The sequence below is a fragment of the Rhopalosiphum padi genome, chromosome 1 (genome assembly GCF_020882245.1).
Source record: "Rhopalosiphum padi isolate XX-2018 chromosome 1, ASM2088224v1, whole genome shotgun sequence".
In the NCBI taxonomy this organism is placed as follows: Eukaryota; Metazoa; Arthropoda; class Insecta; order Hemiptera; family Aphididae; genus Rhopalosiphum; species Rhopalosiphum padi.
Window position 1 is genome coordinate 56,159,393 of NC_083597.1, and position 20,032 is coordinate 56,179,424.

Here is a 20,032-nt window from a genome sequence, read left to right on the forward strand (position 1 = left end):
GTTCAAACCTTTTATTCCGAGGATATTCATATTACCCTAAATTTACCAGTTTCTCTAAATTATTTTTTATTCGTAATTGTATTATATTTTTTAAAATCAAATAACATATATTATAGTTATTAATGATGGGGAATCACTCAAAGTGATGTATACTATAGATAGAGTAAACAATGTACCTATACTTATAGTCTATATAAATAATTTTAATCAATAATCGGTATATAGAAATTAAAACAGTAATTAATATTAATTTTTTGGTCCACGGGTAATAAGGTATTTTAAAATTGTTATTGTTTTATTTAATTTAATTTAATTCTTTTAATAGTAGATATATTAATAATTTTATAAAATATAATATCTACGCATACATCATTTTTTTTTTTTGCTGCTGTTGAATGATATTAAGAGCGACTTATTTTATACATTTTATTAGTTTTTACTTTTTAGTATAACTTTTTAATGAACGATAATTAATCAGTAGTTTTATTTGGTGCTACTTATATTATATCATCTAGTATATCTACTTATCTTTATATTCATGTATGTACCATGTATATCTTACCATGTACCTATACGGAGTTCCAGATATTATTTTAATAGGATATTTTCCTGTTTTATTGTTTCCAAAGTTTTTTTTTTAAATCGATTGTCAATATTTTGCTATAGACTTAACTCTTGTATTTTCGATAGGACAATATGTTAAATATGATCAATTTTATAATTTATGTAAAATTAACGAATACCTATAGGTAATATGTGTTATATTGATCTTTGAATTACAATTTAGCTTTTCTATACAAATAGATACGTAGTCCTTATAATAGTAGTTCGTCATAATCAAATATGCATAGAAAAAAATCACTTATAGAAGATATGATGATAATAAACATTTGAACGTCGGCATCATTATTGGTCGATAAAATTGTCGTGCAAAATTAGATACACCGGCTGTAGTAGTGGTATATACACCGAAATTTCCCATTATACGTGTTTTTTAAAAACATCGCGTTTTTATATAGTGTATAAAAAAACAATGTGCTGCAGTTGAAGTGTTTGAACACCCACCACCTCCCCCGTTTACACATCATTGGATAAATTACATTTCTTGCCAACCCAAAACACGCTGGAAACCAAGATATTAGACTTATATCAATATATTTCATGCTCAATTGTGTTGTACAAAAAATTACTTTTGAAATTAATCTTATTTTACTTAACTACTTAAGGATTACAATTTTTTATTTTCGAATAAGGAGTAAGACGACTTTTTTTTTAAACCTGCCGTTGTAAAATCAAAAATATGAATTTGCAACCGGAGTTCCACCATAGAAGCACTCTGTATATACAATAATATTATTTTTTTCGGAAACCGTGAGGCAACTTACAGTTATAGGTAGGTATATATATTATCATAATTTTTTTTCGAAATTAACGCATTCAATTATTCAAATATAAGTTCACAAGTCCCCAGCTGTAGTGCGGTTATGTGGCGGGGATCGGGGGACACCCTAATTTCGAAGTCTATCCGGCGGTACAGGATAACGTGCGTAGTCACACGGCACATAAAACGCGAACCAAATAACAACAACCTTAATGGTAATAATATATTATAATAAAAATACGAACGTGTAATAATATAATAATAATAATATAATATCGCGTAGGTACGCGCCGAGACGAGTCATGATAGCTGGGTGGGGTGGTAGCGGCGGCGGTGGCTGAGGCCAATTGGCCTAATTGGGCTTCCGGGAGAGTCGCAAATCACACCGGTCAACGTACACACACGGTTCACCATTCCGTCGCCGCCGGCCTTTGAGTGCGCCGCCCGCGATTGCAGATCATTAATTTATACCCGTGGAGTAGACTCGGCGTAGTCCCGGGGCTCCTGTGTTGCGCTCGACCGTCCCGACACGCACCATGTACTGCTCCGTCACGTCCTTTGCTTACGCAGCGATAGCGTTGATCGCCGTCTCGACCGTTTTTAACACACACACTGGTAAGCGTATAATGTTAAATTGATATATTATTATTGTGTACCTGTCTATATAATATTATATTTGATGGTTTATTTGGGGTGCACGCTCGGAGGTAGAGGTAAAATGTTATACCATAGTCCGAGTATTATGTATTAAAATACCCGAGTACATTTTTTTTTATATAATTTTATAAGGGTAATGGTGGCATGTTATCAATGTATTATTGTAGTAGATTGAGAAAAAAAATATCTACCTATACTGAATGTGTTTTTAGAATTTATTGTTAGACAATAATAATATTACGAGTAAGAAGAAAAAAATCTACGAAATATTGAAAAATTTCAAATTTATATACATTCAGGGGAAACTTAAATTGTATGTGCGCTTTGGGACGCAAATATTTTAAATACAAAATCGTGACTATACTACAATATATATTATGGTATAATATGCAGAATGCACCTACCTATGTATTGTCAATGGATTATTTTGTATAATAGTAGGTGGAAAATTTTCTAATGAAATCTTTACCGCACCAAATAGGTAGTGTTTTGTACATTATTTATATTTCGTATTAATATAGTTTCATTTAAGCTTTATCCGTACCTATAATAATATAATATATATTTATGTTATAATATTACCTCATCTTATTTGTTTTACTGTTTTCCATCTTTTTTTCTTATATGGCTATATTATATTTATATTACATAATGTACCTACATAAAAAGGCAGTCATGCGTTTATGGCCGTGTTACTCGTTATTAATTATTATTATAAGAGAAAAATAATTGTTAGGTGTGTGTTTATAAAATATTGTGATTTTTGTTACATTTGGCTTGTGTAAATTTACTAAAACGATAAAAATTCTTTTATAAATTCCATTTGTAACAATAAGAAATAAGAATACACATTTGAAAAAGTAAATGTTTTCCATCGTATTGTAGGGATATGTATTGTTATTACTTATGGCTCTATAAATATCTATCAAATATATAGCGTACAATATTAAAATATATTTATAAAAAAACAGTCCAATTAAATAAACTATTTACATATTTTTAAATTTTTGTTTCCAGTGAAAGCAGAAAGTGAGAAAAATGAGATACGTTGTTATGTGTGCAATAGCCATAATGACACGGCATGTGCTCAGGAAAAACTTCCAGATCATTTTAAAACTGAATGCTCAAAATTAAACATAGGTGTTCCAGAGGATAGTCGCAAAAATTATACTCTCTGTAGAAAAATTATACAAACAATCGAACCGGAGGTCAACGGATGTAAGTATAAATTGCCAGACTACTAAATCGGACCTTATTTTATGAAGGGGATATATTTAACTGTTTAAATTAAAATTAAAGTGGTGATAGTGAAAGAACAAAATACAAAATTAAAAAGGATACTATTCTAAAATGAATGCATAGGGTTAATTAACATTACAAGTATAAAGAGTTAGGTGTAATTTTTAGTTTGTATTTTGTAATATATATTTGATTTAATACTTATTTTTAATACCTATATTGATTTAATATTAACTATAATATTATACTGTATTCTGCTTCAAAATTGTTTACAATAAATAATAATAATAAGTAAAACAATTAAAATTTTATATAAATACAACTTTATTTAAATAAATTATTTTATATTTTTCTTAACAATATTTAATGCTTAAAATTATTGATATCAAAGAAAATTATGATTTATTTTTAAGGGCATATGCATATGTGATTTTGAAATTAGATATTAAAATGTTTATTTTGTAATCTAATAATAAAATATTAACAGTTTGGAAGATAGCCAATGACGTACAACCAACACAAATAATTAACAGTATTTTATACAACATTCTTACCGTGGAATCATTTTTAAAATCGTTCTAAAATTTTAAAATAGAAATTTAAAGAAACAATGAGTAGTAAAGTTTTTTTTATATATTATTGAAGTGATTGTGTTTTCTTCTGTACCTAGTTTAAAACATGCATACTATTCGTAATGCTTTTCAAATGCGAAATGCATTTAAATTTAAATACAATAGGTAATAATATGAAAATATTGAAGATTAAATTTGGTTTCGACAACTAACAAGCTATTTCTACTAAATTAATACACTATTTACCAGTACATAATAATATACATAAATATTTTTTTAAAACTTAAGATATTAATGTATGTTAAGTAATAAAAATTAAATTAATATAACAAATTTAGAGTATAGCTATTTTTACTTTCATAGTTCTTAAATCTTAAGTATAAAGTGATTTTTGAAAGTATATAATTATTTTCTCGAAATTTTTAAGCTTTAAACGTTTTTTGAAAAATTTTTTTTTGAATACTACAAAATCATCAGGTGGAAAATAAAATTGTTAAAAAAATTATTTTTACTATTTTTATTATGCTGTTCAGGTGTATTAGTGTATTACCTATACCTATTGATAAAATCAATTTAAAAAATGAAGCTAATACTTTATTTCAACAATATTATATTTTGCTAAATGGCTATATAAGTATAATTGTTTTATAATAAGAATCTTAATATATAATAATTACATTTTTATACCTAATTTTCGTTTAACTGATAACATATAATATGTAACTCCGTTCATCAAAATTCCAAAATTTTTAACTTATATAATATTTATTTATAATTAGGTTATTATAGAAATAATGAAATTAAGTCATTCAAAAAAATAAAAATATCTTAAGTGTTAACGATAAAAAAAATAGTAAAAATGTATTTTTTGTAATAACTATTTTGTAATAACTACGATTTTCTAAGTAATAATATAATATCCAACAACTTCAAAACAAAACTTAACGAGAAATGAACTTTTAAATCAATCGATTTACATAATTTTCCTAAACCTGGGCACTTATTATATGAATGATTGGTCTCGTTTATAACAGTTATTTTTGTATTCTACAGTAAACAGTTAGCCAAAATATTAAGTTTAGTAATTTAGTTTTATAAATAATAATTAAACGCAGTCCATTTAACATATTAATGATATAGATTATAGAGAGCATATTTACATGAGTTTTGTGATCTTATTATTAATATAATCCCCAAGTTCAAATAATTTTTAATTATTCGATGTAATAATAAATATTTTTAAATTATTGAAAAAGAAAATAATGAATATTGTTTATATTTTTTTTAAAACGTTAGGTTAAAATACTAGTTTTAAATAACAATTAATTTTAAGTTACACTTAAATATTCAATAAGCCTATTTAACACACATGTCTGACATTATTTAAATTATTAAAGAGGGAGTCTGAACTCTGAACTGAGTGCACTGACACTTCAAAACATTGTATCACAGCCTGTTAAAGCAGCACGTGTCTACCATTACTTGTAGGTACTAGGTATATCAAAAGTAAAAATCTCTTCTTTTTTTAGCCCTTTATGGCTTTATGAATTATTGTATTATTATTAATCATATTTTAACTTTAACATCATAGTTATACCCTACTTTAATAATATATTTACAATTGCCTATAAGGCTATATTATTTGTGGTAAATTTTTTGGATAAGGTCAAAATTTATCATGCTCAATGATACAATGATATAAATGCAGTTAGTGCGTGTATATGTTATTGTATAGTCTATTAACTATTATCTAAACTGTTTGAAATGTACATACCTATAATTTTTAGAGCCAATTGGGCTGCGTTAATAAATATAATTTTGTTTACAGTGTAGGTATTAAATTTATTTATTTGACATTCGTTTCGATTAGTTTTAATCATTAGAATTTAATATCTACTCTTTGCAAGTCAGTATTATATTATTATTTTCTATATGAAACTATGAAAGCAATGTTAAGCCACTTAATTAAAAAATATATTCTGAGTTGGGTTTGTTATTACTGGTATTAGTAGAGTTCAAAATTTTAATTTTTAAATGTATATAAAAATAAAATTCTTAATATACTGAATATTGTAATTCTGGTGAATTTGATAGCATACTAAGGTTTCATATTTAAATATACTAATTTGTTTTCAACATTTTGTAAATGTACCAAGAAATCAAATCGTCGAAATTTGAGGAATTATAATTAAAATATATTATTTTGTTCATAATTAAAATATAAGCCAATTATTTTCAAACTATAATACGAATAAGGTTTATAAAGTCAATTATATTACTAAAAATGTATGATATTATTCACACTAAGAATGGTCTTGTACTTATAAAAAAGAAACTTTATTTATATTTATGAAAATCTTTAGTCTTTATTAAACCTAATATATATATATTAATCGTAACCCACATAGAATTTAAAATATTCTAAAAATAACATCAACTTACATAAAAATATTACATTATTTAATGGATAACTGATTTATTGTTTTCTTTGTTGCAGTACCATCAGATAAAAATCGGATCATCAGGACATGTGGCTGGGATGTTTCAAATTACAATAATAAATGTTACCATCGATCCGGATTTGGTGGTAAACAGGACGTGTGCACTTGTTTAACAGATTATTGTAACTCGGCGCAAAAGACATACATAGCGTTTGCTACTGTAGTGGCAGCAACATTCGCTATCCTTATTTTGTAGGAATGAGGAGATTACTCTCAAATACAAGACAAATATTTTTTATTTAATAACGGATGCAAGTATTTTTAATAAATATTGAGAAGTATAAAATCTAAACCAGCATCTGGTACCTGTATGACAAAAAATATACTTTGAAAATAAATAATACTGTTTTTATTAGTTGAAACTTTTGTAGCATACAATTATAAGTTAACTAGGTATGTCACTATTTTTCTATAATAAAGTATTTTATAAATGTATGTTTTTCATTAAAGCGAAAAGTATAATACTTATAATAGTTTATATTGTTTATAATAAAGTTATAAGCTATTTGTATAACGTAGAGTAAAACAATTATAATACAATTACTGAATTACGATTATCGATTTACGATAGAACAGTCAAAAAACTATCTAATGTGCATTGCACATCATGAATCATGATAAATATTATGGTTAAAATTCTAATTTCAAACATCTTTATTCCAGCGTTAAAATATAAACGTGAAAGTTGAAAACAATTGTATATTATATAGTATAATTTATGTAGATACAACATTTTGGATCTAGAGTGTAAATATGTGTTATAACTTATAATTATAAATTATAATTGTGTATTTGAATATAAAAATTAAAACTCGAATAAAATGAAATCAAAGTTATTGGATAATTATAAAATAACGTTCAATATGCCTATACATTAATATAAGTTCTAAAAGATATAAACACCAGTTAATAATGTAATATTTTTTTTTTTTTTTTTTGAGATTCAAAATTGAATAATGAATTATATCAGTGAAAATGGCCTCAAAGAGTTTCATAATAGTTGTACCTATACAAATATAGTTAAGTTCCTGCAGAGGTTTTTAAAAAAAAAAAAATATGTTATTTTTATACAACAATGAGTGGCGTATTATTTATATTTTAAACCGCAATTATACATCATATTATACTTATTGGTCATTCGTATACATAATTTATATGCATAATTGTTTTAGAACTTGTCAGTTAACATTTTACTATAGTCTATAAGTAAACTAATTTGTCATCATTATTGCGAATTAGTATTTCATATTTTATACCTCATAAAATGAAGTCCATAATGTAATTATTTATTATTTATTTTAAGTTTTAACTATTATTAATAATTCTTTGCCCGGCTAGTAGAGAATAAATGTATTACAGACTTTTTATAAAGTGAACTGCATATAATAAATAATAACATCAACGAAATGTTTCAGAAGAGAGAAGTATGAAAAGAACAAAAAATAACAATAACAATAACAAACAACTACGTTTGAAAACGCACGTTGGGCAAGCCCAAGGTCGGCTAGTGGTAGGTGTACGCAGAATAGTTTTTAGAGAGGTGCGTGAGAGTCAGAACCATTTGCAGTCTGCAGACACTTGTCCGTTAGTACCCACAGCGACAACAACTATAATAGAAGTGGTCAATTTCAATATTACTGTTTGTTATACGTTATACCTAAATAATAATTGTGTTAATAATATTTACCTAAAAAAAAAAAATAACTAACAAATATGAAATCAACTATATCGATATTGTTATGTTTAATCGCTTTCTTTGGATCAAGTAAGTGATTTTTTATTTGTTTCTTGACGATTTCAATTTTTATATTTTTAAAACCGTTCTTATTTTTTTGACATCGTTTTAAATGCTGTCCTTTGTGATATTGTTTTCTTCAATGATTTGCAAATTCGCAAAAAAAGGATTTTATTTTTAAACTAGATAGGCAGGTTTTGTACCTATACTCGTGTTATAAACTTATAACCGGACGTCGATGTAACGTGGTGTAGACTTTCACCGTATCTATTATTACAACTACACGGCGAGTAGTATAGATACTTTTGGTACCTGCGCGTAATTTACGTAACATACAGTATACTCTATCCACAGCATTAAGTTAGGTATCAATAATATTTCCATCTACCTATTTACGAGTTTGTGACCAAAAAATATTTTGTAGGTATACCTACACATTTTTGTACAAACTATTTCCTTTATATAAATATTGATTATTGATATTATTGTTCTATAACTATTTTAATTCTATTAATTATGTTGTAAAAAAATATTGGTTATTGAAAATAAATTGTGATGTATAATTTATGGATATTATTATACTAATTATTAAGCAAGTAGGAAATCACTAACGCTTGTAAAAGGGTAGTCATGAATAATAATCAATAGCGCTGTGAATTTATAGGTATTCATTGATTTTATTTACTAAAAATTTTTTAACTTTTAAATTTAAAAGTACCTACAGATTTTTTTGATTAGTAATTACCTGATTTAATTTTATTAATTTTATTTTTGTTCAAACAAAATATGAACATTAATATGTTTTTCACCAAGAAATGATATTATTTTATATGTAATGTGCATGTTTTAGTGTAAGTGCTTATTGGAATTTAATAACTGCAATTGTAATGTTTTACAGTGCATTAAATTCCTAGCTCTACTAACAAAACATCTGGTGGGCGATGGCTGGTAGAAGTTATGGCTATATGTTATAAATGTTATAATAGTAAATCAACATAATATGCGTAATATAATGTACAGAACTTTAAACTAAACATTCATGATATCCAAATGAAGATTTTAATGAGCACATTTTTATTTGTTTACCTACTTAAAAAAAAATAATCAGTGAACCATGACTCCCCCGGAAAATTAATATACCACTAACACTATTTTACTGTTGTAGTACCCATGATGACAAGGACTCGTCGAAGGTTATAAAAAATCCATTGCTAATTATTACATTAATAATATTGTTGTTGTTGTTTTTTCGTTAATTTTTATACAGTATTAATAATGAAAATAAGAAAAGCGTAATAAATTATTAATTGTATATTATTTTACATTTTGTATAACACCTTATGCAAATTAAATATATTTAACCAATATATAATCCAATATACTGAGTTATGAAATTCGACTAATTCGTAAAAATAAAGATGATTTAAAATAAAATTGTCAAAATCAGTAAGCCTAACTATGAATTTATAAAACGTAATGTAGGATTTTCAAACTGTAGGTATTTATATAAAACCATTTGGAAGGCTTTAGTAAAATGCAACTGCTGTTAAAAGTTTTGTAGTACCACAATATAATACTAATTTACTATATCATAATATTTAATATGTAAATATGAAAACTAAAAAAATATTAATTTACATTAATTAAAAATTGTATAAGAAATAATGAATATTATTAAATTATTTTAACTGGGCAGTATAGATTAAATGTAATGTTCAAACTTCAAATGCGCACACATTGACATACCAAAATTATTATGATACATTTTGAAAAAAGAATATCTAAAATGTCAATTGTACGTTAAGGCAATTGTCATTTCTCTTCGACTACCTATCAACAACGAATTCAAGTTTATAAAATTGTGTTGTTGTTATTGTTATCAAATATCAATACACTCCAAAAGTTAAAATGGCTATGTTAACACATAAATATTAACTAATAATTGGTCAGTACCTACTACTTACTAGTCCACTACCTACTGCTAGTACTAATTATTTTTGTTTTATACATTCATAATCTTAATAAGTATTTATTTTACAAGGCGTTAATGCGGAAACACTATTTATGTAAAAAAAAAATTATTGCCGTATCGGCTTGATTATTTGAATGTAATATAATATACGAGTATATCATGCACTTACATTCTAAAATGTATAATTATTAATTAATATATAATTAATAGACTATAATAATATAATATGGTCTGTGGTTGTATCTAACCTAATTATTTTTTGTCAAATCAAAAAAAAAAAACATAAATTGAATATGGATACGATATTATTAAAAATTGTTTAAACGAGTGTAGAGATTAACACTAATTTAAATTTATTACTATAGTTTACTATATTTTAATATGTATTATGAATATATTATTATTACGTTTCGTTTATTTCAAAAACATATTTTTTTGCACATACAATTTCTACTTATTCAATAATATTATAATATATTATATTTTATGGTCAATTGATTGGAAATCAAATAATAATATAATATATATTTATATTGTGTAAATAATTATAGTATCTATTTGTAGTATTATAGGTATATTGCACCTATGTAGTAATTAGTAGGTCACTATTAGGGCAGAAGATTTGCAAGGCTAATAATCACACTTTAACATTCAAAATATGCATTTTAAATATGAAATTTAAAACTAGAATTTAAAAAAAAAAGTGAACTGATAAGATAAAGATTCACTTTATTATCTAATTCATTATGTATCTAAAAATAAATAACTATAAATAATATTAATTGCTAACAGAACGAGTATTATTGTCGACCGTTTATAGAAACGCACTAAGCATTGCATGTGATATATGTGAATATAATATTGGAATATATACATATTCTAATGATCGCCTATACATCGACATTCAACATTATCGATTATATTTTGTACCGTGAACAATTCTTTATATTATTCTATAGGTAAATTAATAAAAGGAAAATTAATCTAGTCGGACAGTCGGCGATCCTCAAGCACTTTTAGCCTTTTATGAAAAATATAGGGCAAATGTAAACTAGGTTACTTTTTTTGTGGTGTTAACTTGGCCCGGAAATTTAAGATGATAAAAAAGGTCGGTTGTAAACTTGGCCCGATAATTTTGATCAATAAATATAATAATTTAACAATTTTAATTAATTTTTACATTTTTTTACACTAAAAATTTTACATAAATACATTTTACTTTTACTTTTTTACATTTACAATTTTACTCATATTTTTTATACTGAATATTCAAATTAAATCCATCATTGAAACATTATCTATATTATTACGAATTTTATACCATAAATTATAATACAAAAATAAAAATAATTTTTGGATGATAATGAGAATCGCTTCCTCGTATAGTAATGCTAAATCGTTTTTAAAAATATTATAAGAAAATTACACGATTATTTTTATTTGGGCTGATTTTACACGTCAATAATTTTTACCTGAAAAAAACACGGGCTGAGTTTACAATCACTCAAAATATACGTCTACAAATAGACAACCACATAATATGATAGCAATTTAAATCTAACATTTATGGTTGTATTTTAAATGAAATAAAAAAAAAACAGTGGATAAAATACTGATAAAATTATCAATTAATTAAAATATGTATCTATAAAATGTATAAAATGAAAGTAATTTGACTCAAAACAAAAATAATAAAATAAAATTACAAAACTAGTTTTTTATTGGCATAAAACGTATTAATTATTTCTTGCTCCTGTTTTGTAATTGTGCAAAATTAATATGCAAACACTACAAGTCCTCTGTCTAAATAATAATTTAGTTGATGCTTTGATAATAGTTTAATAAATTTGGAATCGAAATATTTGAACGAGTCAGAGTCAGACTAATTTAAGTGCAAAGTGCGAATGACTGTAAAAGTAAATGCGTATAATATGAGAAACCTTTGTTGAATCATATTATTTTATAAATTGAGGAGCCAATTCAAATAGATATTTTCAAAAGTTAACTTAAAGGTCGATTTCATATTTAATCCAAAATTGGGAGCCAGTTCAATGGCCATCGAATAAGTAATTAATGAGAAATAATTCTATAATAAGATAATTCCTCCGTTAATTTTTATTGAAATCAAATCAAAAAGAATGACTGCATGATTAGGTTTAATTAAGTTCTATCAAAATTTATAAATATGTAGAATATGTTCTTAATTTATTTTAAGTAGGTTTTAGATAGGTATAACCACAAATATATAGAATAAATAATAATAATAATTCTATACCTGTGGGTATAACAATATGTATAAAGAAATAGTCTCTATAATAATTTATTATTATAAGTTTATAGTATTGGATATTTTTCGTTAATAAATGGGAAGATCTGTATGAATAAACCTCGCCAACATAGTTATAAACACCTTATCGTTTGATTTAAATTATTTGTACATTATGTTTAATTGTCTTATAAAGTAATGCTAATGATTTATGTCAAAAACAATAGAAAGCACATTATCTATATTATATATAAAAATATATAAATACATACTGCTATTAAGACATATGAGTATTTTACCATAAAATAGGCATTAACGTAAAACATATTTAACATTTTGAATACACATGTATAAATAAAAAAAAACCTGTTTAACTACTGTTTCAATATGATTGAGTGATTATTGAATTTCGGAAGGTTAATTATTGCAATAAGACTATGAACGATGAACCGCAGTCCGCAAGGATCGCACTTATCTACCTTTAGATATAATACATTTTAAATATCGTTTACAAATTATAACTTATAATAAAAACGCAGTATTGGTGTATAGGGATATACATTTAAATGCTTATTTAAGGCTTTAAACATGTCATCACGATTATATTTAAAACTAGATTATGATGATTTTCACGTCAGTTTTCTTATGATTATTTATATAGGTGCCATTAATTTTATTTAATTAAAATTAGAAATATAATAACCAATTATTATTTAGTATAATAAATTGGAATAAAATGTGTGAATACTGATTTAATAACAATTAGTTTTGTATTATAATAAACCTATGTGGTAGTTTAAACAATTACAATTTTAACAAAAATTAGTTGGTTAATACGAAAATATAAAATCATTTTGTATTCAATATGATGAACCTTACGATTATATAATGACTAAAAAAAACAATTTTATAATATTACGAATTAGTTACGTATGATTAAACAGATCATATTTTATACTCATTAAATTACAAAAATACAATAAAAAAAAATAATGTAAAACTTATTATATAAATTGTTTCTTATAGATGTACAAAATCCATTAACATTTTAAAGTAATAGAAATATTATATTATTGTTATTCGCTTAAAAAAATTATCAAGTATAAAAATCTTGTTTTGTGTATTAGTGTGGGTTAGGTTAAAATGGTTAAACACATACTACATTGTCATACTTTATGTCTTTATATACCTATATGTGTAGACAAACATATGGTAGATTAGTAACCTTGAAATATAATAATTATAAATTTATACATATATATATATTATATTTTTTGTTGTTACTATATTTGTAAAGTGAAAAATAATATTAGTCATTAGTCATTATTTGTTACAACACTCCTATATCACACGATTATTAATATGGTTTTTACATCCGAAACAAATAAAATTGCAAATCATTTTGATAACGTATCTAAATATTTTGACATTCTTTAGTGAAACACGTAGTATAAGTTTCTTGAAATAGGTACTGGTCTTATAATTATTTATTATTAATTAACATGGATAATGGATAGTACTTATAGTGGATACATCATAAAAACATAAAAAAATTATCTTAAATCGTTATTTTAGATTAATAAAATTAATTTACCTATTTGGAATGAAACCATACTCTAAATTATACTCATTACTCATCATAAATGTCTATATGTATACAGCGAATTGACGCCGTAATATGTAATGTACATATTTACGTAACTAGACGTATAAGGGGTTGATATAAGGGGGGGGCTAATGTTGGGTTGAAGAAATTAATATCTAAAAGAAAACTCAATACATATAACAATTATATAAGTTATAGCCTATAGATAGCTGATTTTCGAGGATTCGAGGAGTATCAACTTATTTTCGAGCGCAAGGATATTAATATAATATTTAGGTATAATATTATATACAATTTATATACAATATGTATCGAAGGGGAAGTGACCAGCCGGTGTCATATGATACTATGATAGTTGATAGTATACCTCAAGCCATGAAAAACCTCTTTAAGGAGGGAATCTAACTCTTTTATTTTTTTAGTTATGAGCAATTTAACTTTTTTTTTTTTAATAACCGAACCTACCACACGTGTGGTACATTTGCTATTCAATACGGACAACTAAAATTTAACGAACATACAATATAAAATAAAATAATTGTGCTGTTAATAAATCGCAATTATAACTACGGTATGAAAAACATTTTTTTCCATTTAACCCCTTACATAAACTGATAAACAATTCTGAGAATCTTAAGCTAATTACGCAGGGAAGCGTATTACTTTGAAATAATGGAAGATACGAAAATAAACATTTTAAAGTAATTCTAGGTATTATTCATTAGAATAATAAAATAAAATTAAAAATGTAGTAAATACGGTTTTATTTTGAGTTTTATGCAATTCACTTTCAAAAATGCTAATTTTTTTTTTAAATTTAATAAAAATAATTTGTACATTATAGATTTAATTATGTATGTTAGTTTATAATACAGTAAAATTACTTTAGAATTAATAAAAAATTACGATAAAAATCTATAGTCTTAAAAGATACAGCAGCATATGTGCGGTACATTCGGTTTTGTTTAATACAAGTTAAATTGTCCATAACTAAAAATATAAAAAGTTAGACCAACCTTTTAATGGTTTTTTATTTTTGTAATAATTTAAGGTATACTATTATATAATGCTAGCCGGTATTTCCCCTTGGGGCACATGTATACTAGGCATGGTGGGTATATCACGCGTAGATCTAATATATTTAATGAACAATTATCATAATAAAAAAATACTTTATTTATGTTTATGTATTTTCCTATATAAATGCGCACATTTAATGAAAGTAGTTATTATATAGTTATATACTGACTGGCCACTTATATCTATACTGCCTGTGCTTATAATATTTAAACACTGACAATTGTACTCTTAATATTCATGATTTATAGGTTTAGGATCACGATACTTGTGTACTCCGAAATATTTATAGTGTAGCCAAGTTGGGCTATGTAAGTATTTAATATGTAACACATTGACACATTGTACAAATATAATAATTAATGAAACGCTATGTTTTATTAGAGTTTAATCGTTCAGAATTCCAGTCTTTAGATCATCACTGAATTTTTATAATGATATAATTTATAGATTATAGCTAGTATGTTATATTTTATTTTAATAGAGGAATAGATCATTGGAAATTATAAAAAAAAAATATTTTCTTTTCAAAATTATAATAGCCAATAGGTATATCGTATTTTATAAGAATTTACATTTATCTACAAGCTAGAAATATAACAATATGTACCTACATACCTATTAAATATATTATAATATATTTTAAAGCATTGGTACACCTACCATATAATAATAAAATCGTTAGGTTAGGTTAGAAAATAAAAATATATAGTCATATTTACATTGAAAATATTATTTTTTAATTAATATGTTTTTACATCTAATGGAATTTAATACTTATGTAATTTATATTAATTATTAAACCTTGTACACATTTCAGTTTTTCTTTTGTTTAATTGTATAATGTTTGATTATCAGGTACTGGTCTAAAATGCTACACTTGTGGCTGGTGGAGCAAAAATTGTGGTGACCCATTCATGAAAGATGATTATCTTTTAGTTGAATGTAATACTAGAGCGATTAATGATTTCAACCACGAACTAGGCAACACCCTAAATACTGCAAGTAATGCTCTACAAAATTTCGCAAATCAAGTAGGTTTCAACATCAATCATAACAACAATTTCAATTTGCCTATCATTAGTGAAGATTCAGTTGGATGCACAAAAGTAGTACTCAAACGTATGTATTTTAGAATATAATTATAAATTTCTAAACTGATTTTTAAACTTTTGTTTCGTTTCAAAGAATTTAAAATATAGATTAACAGTTAAATTTGAAGTTTGGATTAATGTAATAAGTTGTTTCAATTAACTTAAATAGATTTATAAGTAGAATTATATCCTTTATAAAGTATTTTATTACGGTTGTGCAAAGCTAATTATCATAAAAAGAAATATAAATGTTATTGCGCTTATAAAAATATTCAAACATGTACAAATAAACAGTAAATACTCATTATTATCTTGAATATTATTAAAGTTATTTGACATATTAAATAACTCGAATTTCAAACGAGTAGTTAGTAGTAAAATTTTTATTAATTCAATTTTATGCACCGAAATTCTCAGGAAAATATTTTGCTTTGGAATATAAAATTAAAAATATGTATATGTTTATTCAAAAGACTAAAAATTGCATACGTATAATTGTAAAACATAATAAAAACGATTTTATTTTCGAAAATCGTAATAATAAATTATGAGTTTTTGCTGTTAAATGAATCGACTTTTAATATGTAGATACGTATATTATACATCTATTTTAATATCACACGCTCATAAAGTAAAATATAATTTTGTTATCTTAAAATTATGTCTTGTGAAAATAAATAATCAGAATATTAAGTCATTTTTCGGTATTTTATTTTTTAGAAACAGGGCAATTTGAACTAACACATATGCATATACTAAATTGATATTATAACTAGGGTTTATATTTATAGATATTACCAAAATATGTACATACATATGTGCTAAAAAACTTAAAAACTAGTGTAATTATACTAATATGATTTATTTATTAACTTTATACCCTTATGGATACATATTATGGTACATTGATAATTCTATTAAAAAACGGTTTATTACAGTATCTCAAAAATTAAAAAAAATCATTGATGTATTAAAAAATATTTGTTCAACATAATGTGTTAATTACAACTCAGATAATATGTATTTACATTTAAACTGTATAGCTTTAATAAATTCATAACAAACAAATATTGTTATCGTTAATCTAATAGTTGTAACATATTTCTGTTCCCGGTACAACACACCCAAACATATCATACTTATCAAATAATACAGACGGAGAAGATATTGTACGAGTGGCTCGAGGATGCGTTTATAACAAAGCAGACTTGTGCAAAGGAATGCAAAGACTCGACGATGAGCTGAAAACCCTCAAGTACTGTGGTTCGTGCGACGACGATGGTTGTAACGGTTCTAGGTCGTTGAAGTCTTCGGCGGTCGCGATAATTTTGACTGCGATGGCCACGTGTCTATTCTATGGGCTACAGCACTAATAATAATATCGTAATAGAAACCCAAACGCAATACTGTTTTCATTAAAATTGAAAAGTGTACCTGATAACTATGTTTTGTTATATTGTCTTAAACTGTTAGCTTATTCAACCACACAATAATATTTTAATTTAGAATACACCCATGCATTATGTATGCACGTATGCATACATTTTATATACCTGCGGAAATGTTTTCATTATTTTCTTTACTTTTTACGTTGTATTATAATATTATTCTAAAGAATATGTTTACATATATATTATTTAAACGTAGCATACCTACATAATTATTGAATGTTTTTGTTTTTTATGTCAATTACCTATAGGTAGATTATAATATTATATATTGGTACAGGATTTAATTTTTTTTTGCAATTTATTATAATATACTTAATGTATTATATATTATAAATAGCTGTATAATGTATAACAGTGTATACCTATTGGATTTGATAATGTATTATGTATGCACTAATGCACTATGCGGTAAACTGACGAAATTACAATTATGTATATAACATAACTTGTGGTCTACTGCACAAAATGAATTGTTTAGCCGGTTATTCAATTATAAGGTGATAAATAAGAATAAGTTATGTCGAATATTAATTATTTAATACATATATTTATAATTTATAATTATTTACACATAATTTAAAATTAATTTAAGAAAATATTGTATTTTTGAGAAACGCTTTAGAGGTGATTTATTGTTATTTATATGATTATACCTTCCCACAAAAGTCGAGTGATTGCTGACTGTTGTACATTCTACTGATTATACCTTTTTTTGCATGTATTCGGTACGGTTTTTATACCCGGAAAGAATATATAAATTCACTATTCAGTAGCTATTTACACATTTAATATTTATTGTTGTTAAGTTTAATTAAAATGAAAAACATTTTCCTTCTGAATTAAGGCCAACAAGATTTGCTTAATGTCACGGACTACCATTTTTATTAGTAAATATATTTATTTAATACTTATTGAATATTATCATGTATTATCGTGATTATTGATTATACCTACTTTTTACGTCGGTGAAACACGATTGCGCCCACCCTAATTTTTACAAGCGAAAAAGGCAACACGATTGCGATCTAGTAATTAGCTGAATGAAGCCGTTTTACTTTTTTACCTGAAAAAAACACATTACGATTGCGCTCGAGCATATAATATAGGTATTGCCTTCTAACAATTTTCCGATACACTATTTAACAATACAGTCGAACTTGGTTAACTCGAAGTTGAAGTTAAAAGTTCGAGTTAATCTAATTCGACCGTGTACTTTAATCTACTAAAATTCGATGGAATTTGTAAACGTAGTACGCATTCCAATGGTTTTATGAGATACCTACAACGTACAAGTATTATATAATAATAACAAAATATTAAACATTTAAACTTATTATAAAAGAACATGTTGACTGTTAGGATTAATGATACATATATATATTATGTTAGAATATTGTATATAATTATATAAATATATACATACAGAGTGAGGCAAAGGTCAGTTCCTCGATTTACACAACAAAGAAACTGCGATAAATGAAATACGAAGTTTTAATGTATCGAATAATGAATGAGGTACAAAAGCTCACTGTTTAGGTTGGAACTGATGGCCATCTTTGTCGATACAACTGTGGCAACGGATGCCCACAGAACGGCATGTGCGGCGTAGGATTTCAATCTGTGTCGGGAAGTGACTTTTGCAGCAGTCAGTATATATAGACATAAAGTTATACTAAAATTGGAAAGTCTAATGTATTATAACGCATGGCCGTATACAACATTAACATATACCTAACATACAACATTTCAATATAATATAATTTATATTAGGTATCTGTTATGTCTTTCTATTATACAAAATGTCTATAAAAAATAGTTTCGTAAAATAATTACCATAATAATCAATTTAAGATTTTTTTTTATATTATCATTATGTATAAATTCTTTACACGTGGTCAATTATACGTACAATTTGCACAATAAAAAAGTCGTAGAAGGAATCGCTATTGAGTGCAAATTTGAAGAGAAATTAATTTAAAATGTTGAATTTGACGTGGTGTTAAACATTAATATGTGTAATTATTGTGTATTATGCATTACTAAAAATAATAATAACTTATAATGTTGGTATTATTTTTTATTAGTGCTGTATACTTTATACTTACTCATTATTATATTTTTTTGTTTTTATCATTACACTGTCTACGGTATCTAAGGACATTGAACGTAACATTTTTAAGTTTTCGTACCTACATATTTTAATTACAATTTTTGAAATACCAATGTCTAGGTATAATATTATTTAATATAATATGCTTAAATTAGTTACAATTATAAAATATTTTATACATCAGTTAATGAGTCACTATGCATTAACTGAAATAGTGACTTCTCTAACTTGGTCAATTTTGTAAATAGAAAAAAAACTTTTTATACAAAAAATGTTTAAAAAAAAATAATCTATCCGAATATGTAAAAAAAAAATGGTGTTTCCATTTAAAGAAATGTAAGTTGTATTGCGCATGCGCACACCAAACGTGT

At 25.0% G+C, this 20,032-nt stretch overlaps 2 protein-coding genes across 2 annotated transcripts; both read left to right on the plus strand.

Moving 5' to 3' along the window:
* Positions 1-1,751: 1,751 nt before the first annotated feature.
* On the plus strand, positions 1,752-6,785 carry LOC132931745 (uncharacterized). Its single transcript, XM_060997713.1, has 3 exons — positions 1,752-1,996; positions 3,056-3,256; positions 6,347-6,785. Exons 1-3 carry the CDS (start codon positions 1,918-1,920, stop codon positions 6,544-6,546), a joined length of 480 nt encoding a protein of 159 aa, XP_060853696.1. The 5' UTR covers positions 1,752-1,917; the 3' UTR covers positions 6,547-6,785.
* Positions 6,786-7,898: 1,113 nt separating this feature from the next.
* On the plus strand, positions 7,899-18,467 carry LOC132931744 (uncharacterized). Its single transcript, XM_060997711.1, has 3 exons — positions 7,899-8,115; positions 15,865-16,128; positions 17,256-18,467. The coding sequence occupies exons 1-3, from the start codon at positions 8,064-8,066 to the stop codon at positions 17,471-17,473; spliced, it is 534 nt and encodes a 177-aa protein (XP_060853694.1). The 5' UTR covers positions 7,899-8,063; the 3' UTR covers positions 17,474-18,467.
* Positions 18,468-20,032: the final 1,565 nt, after the last annotated feature.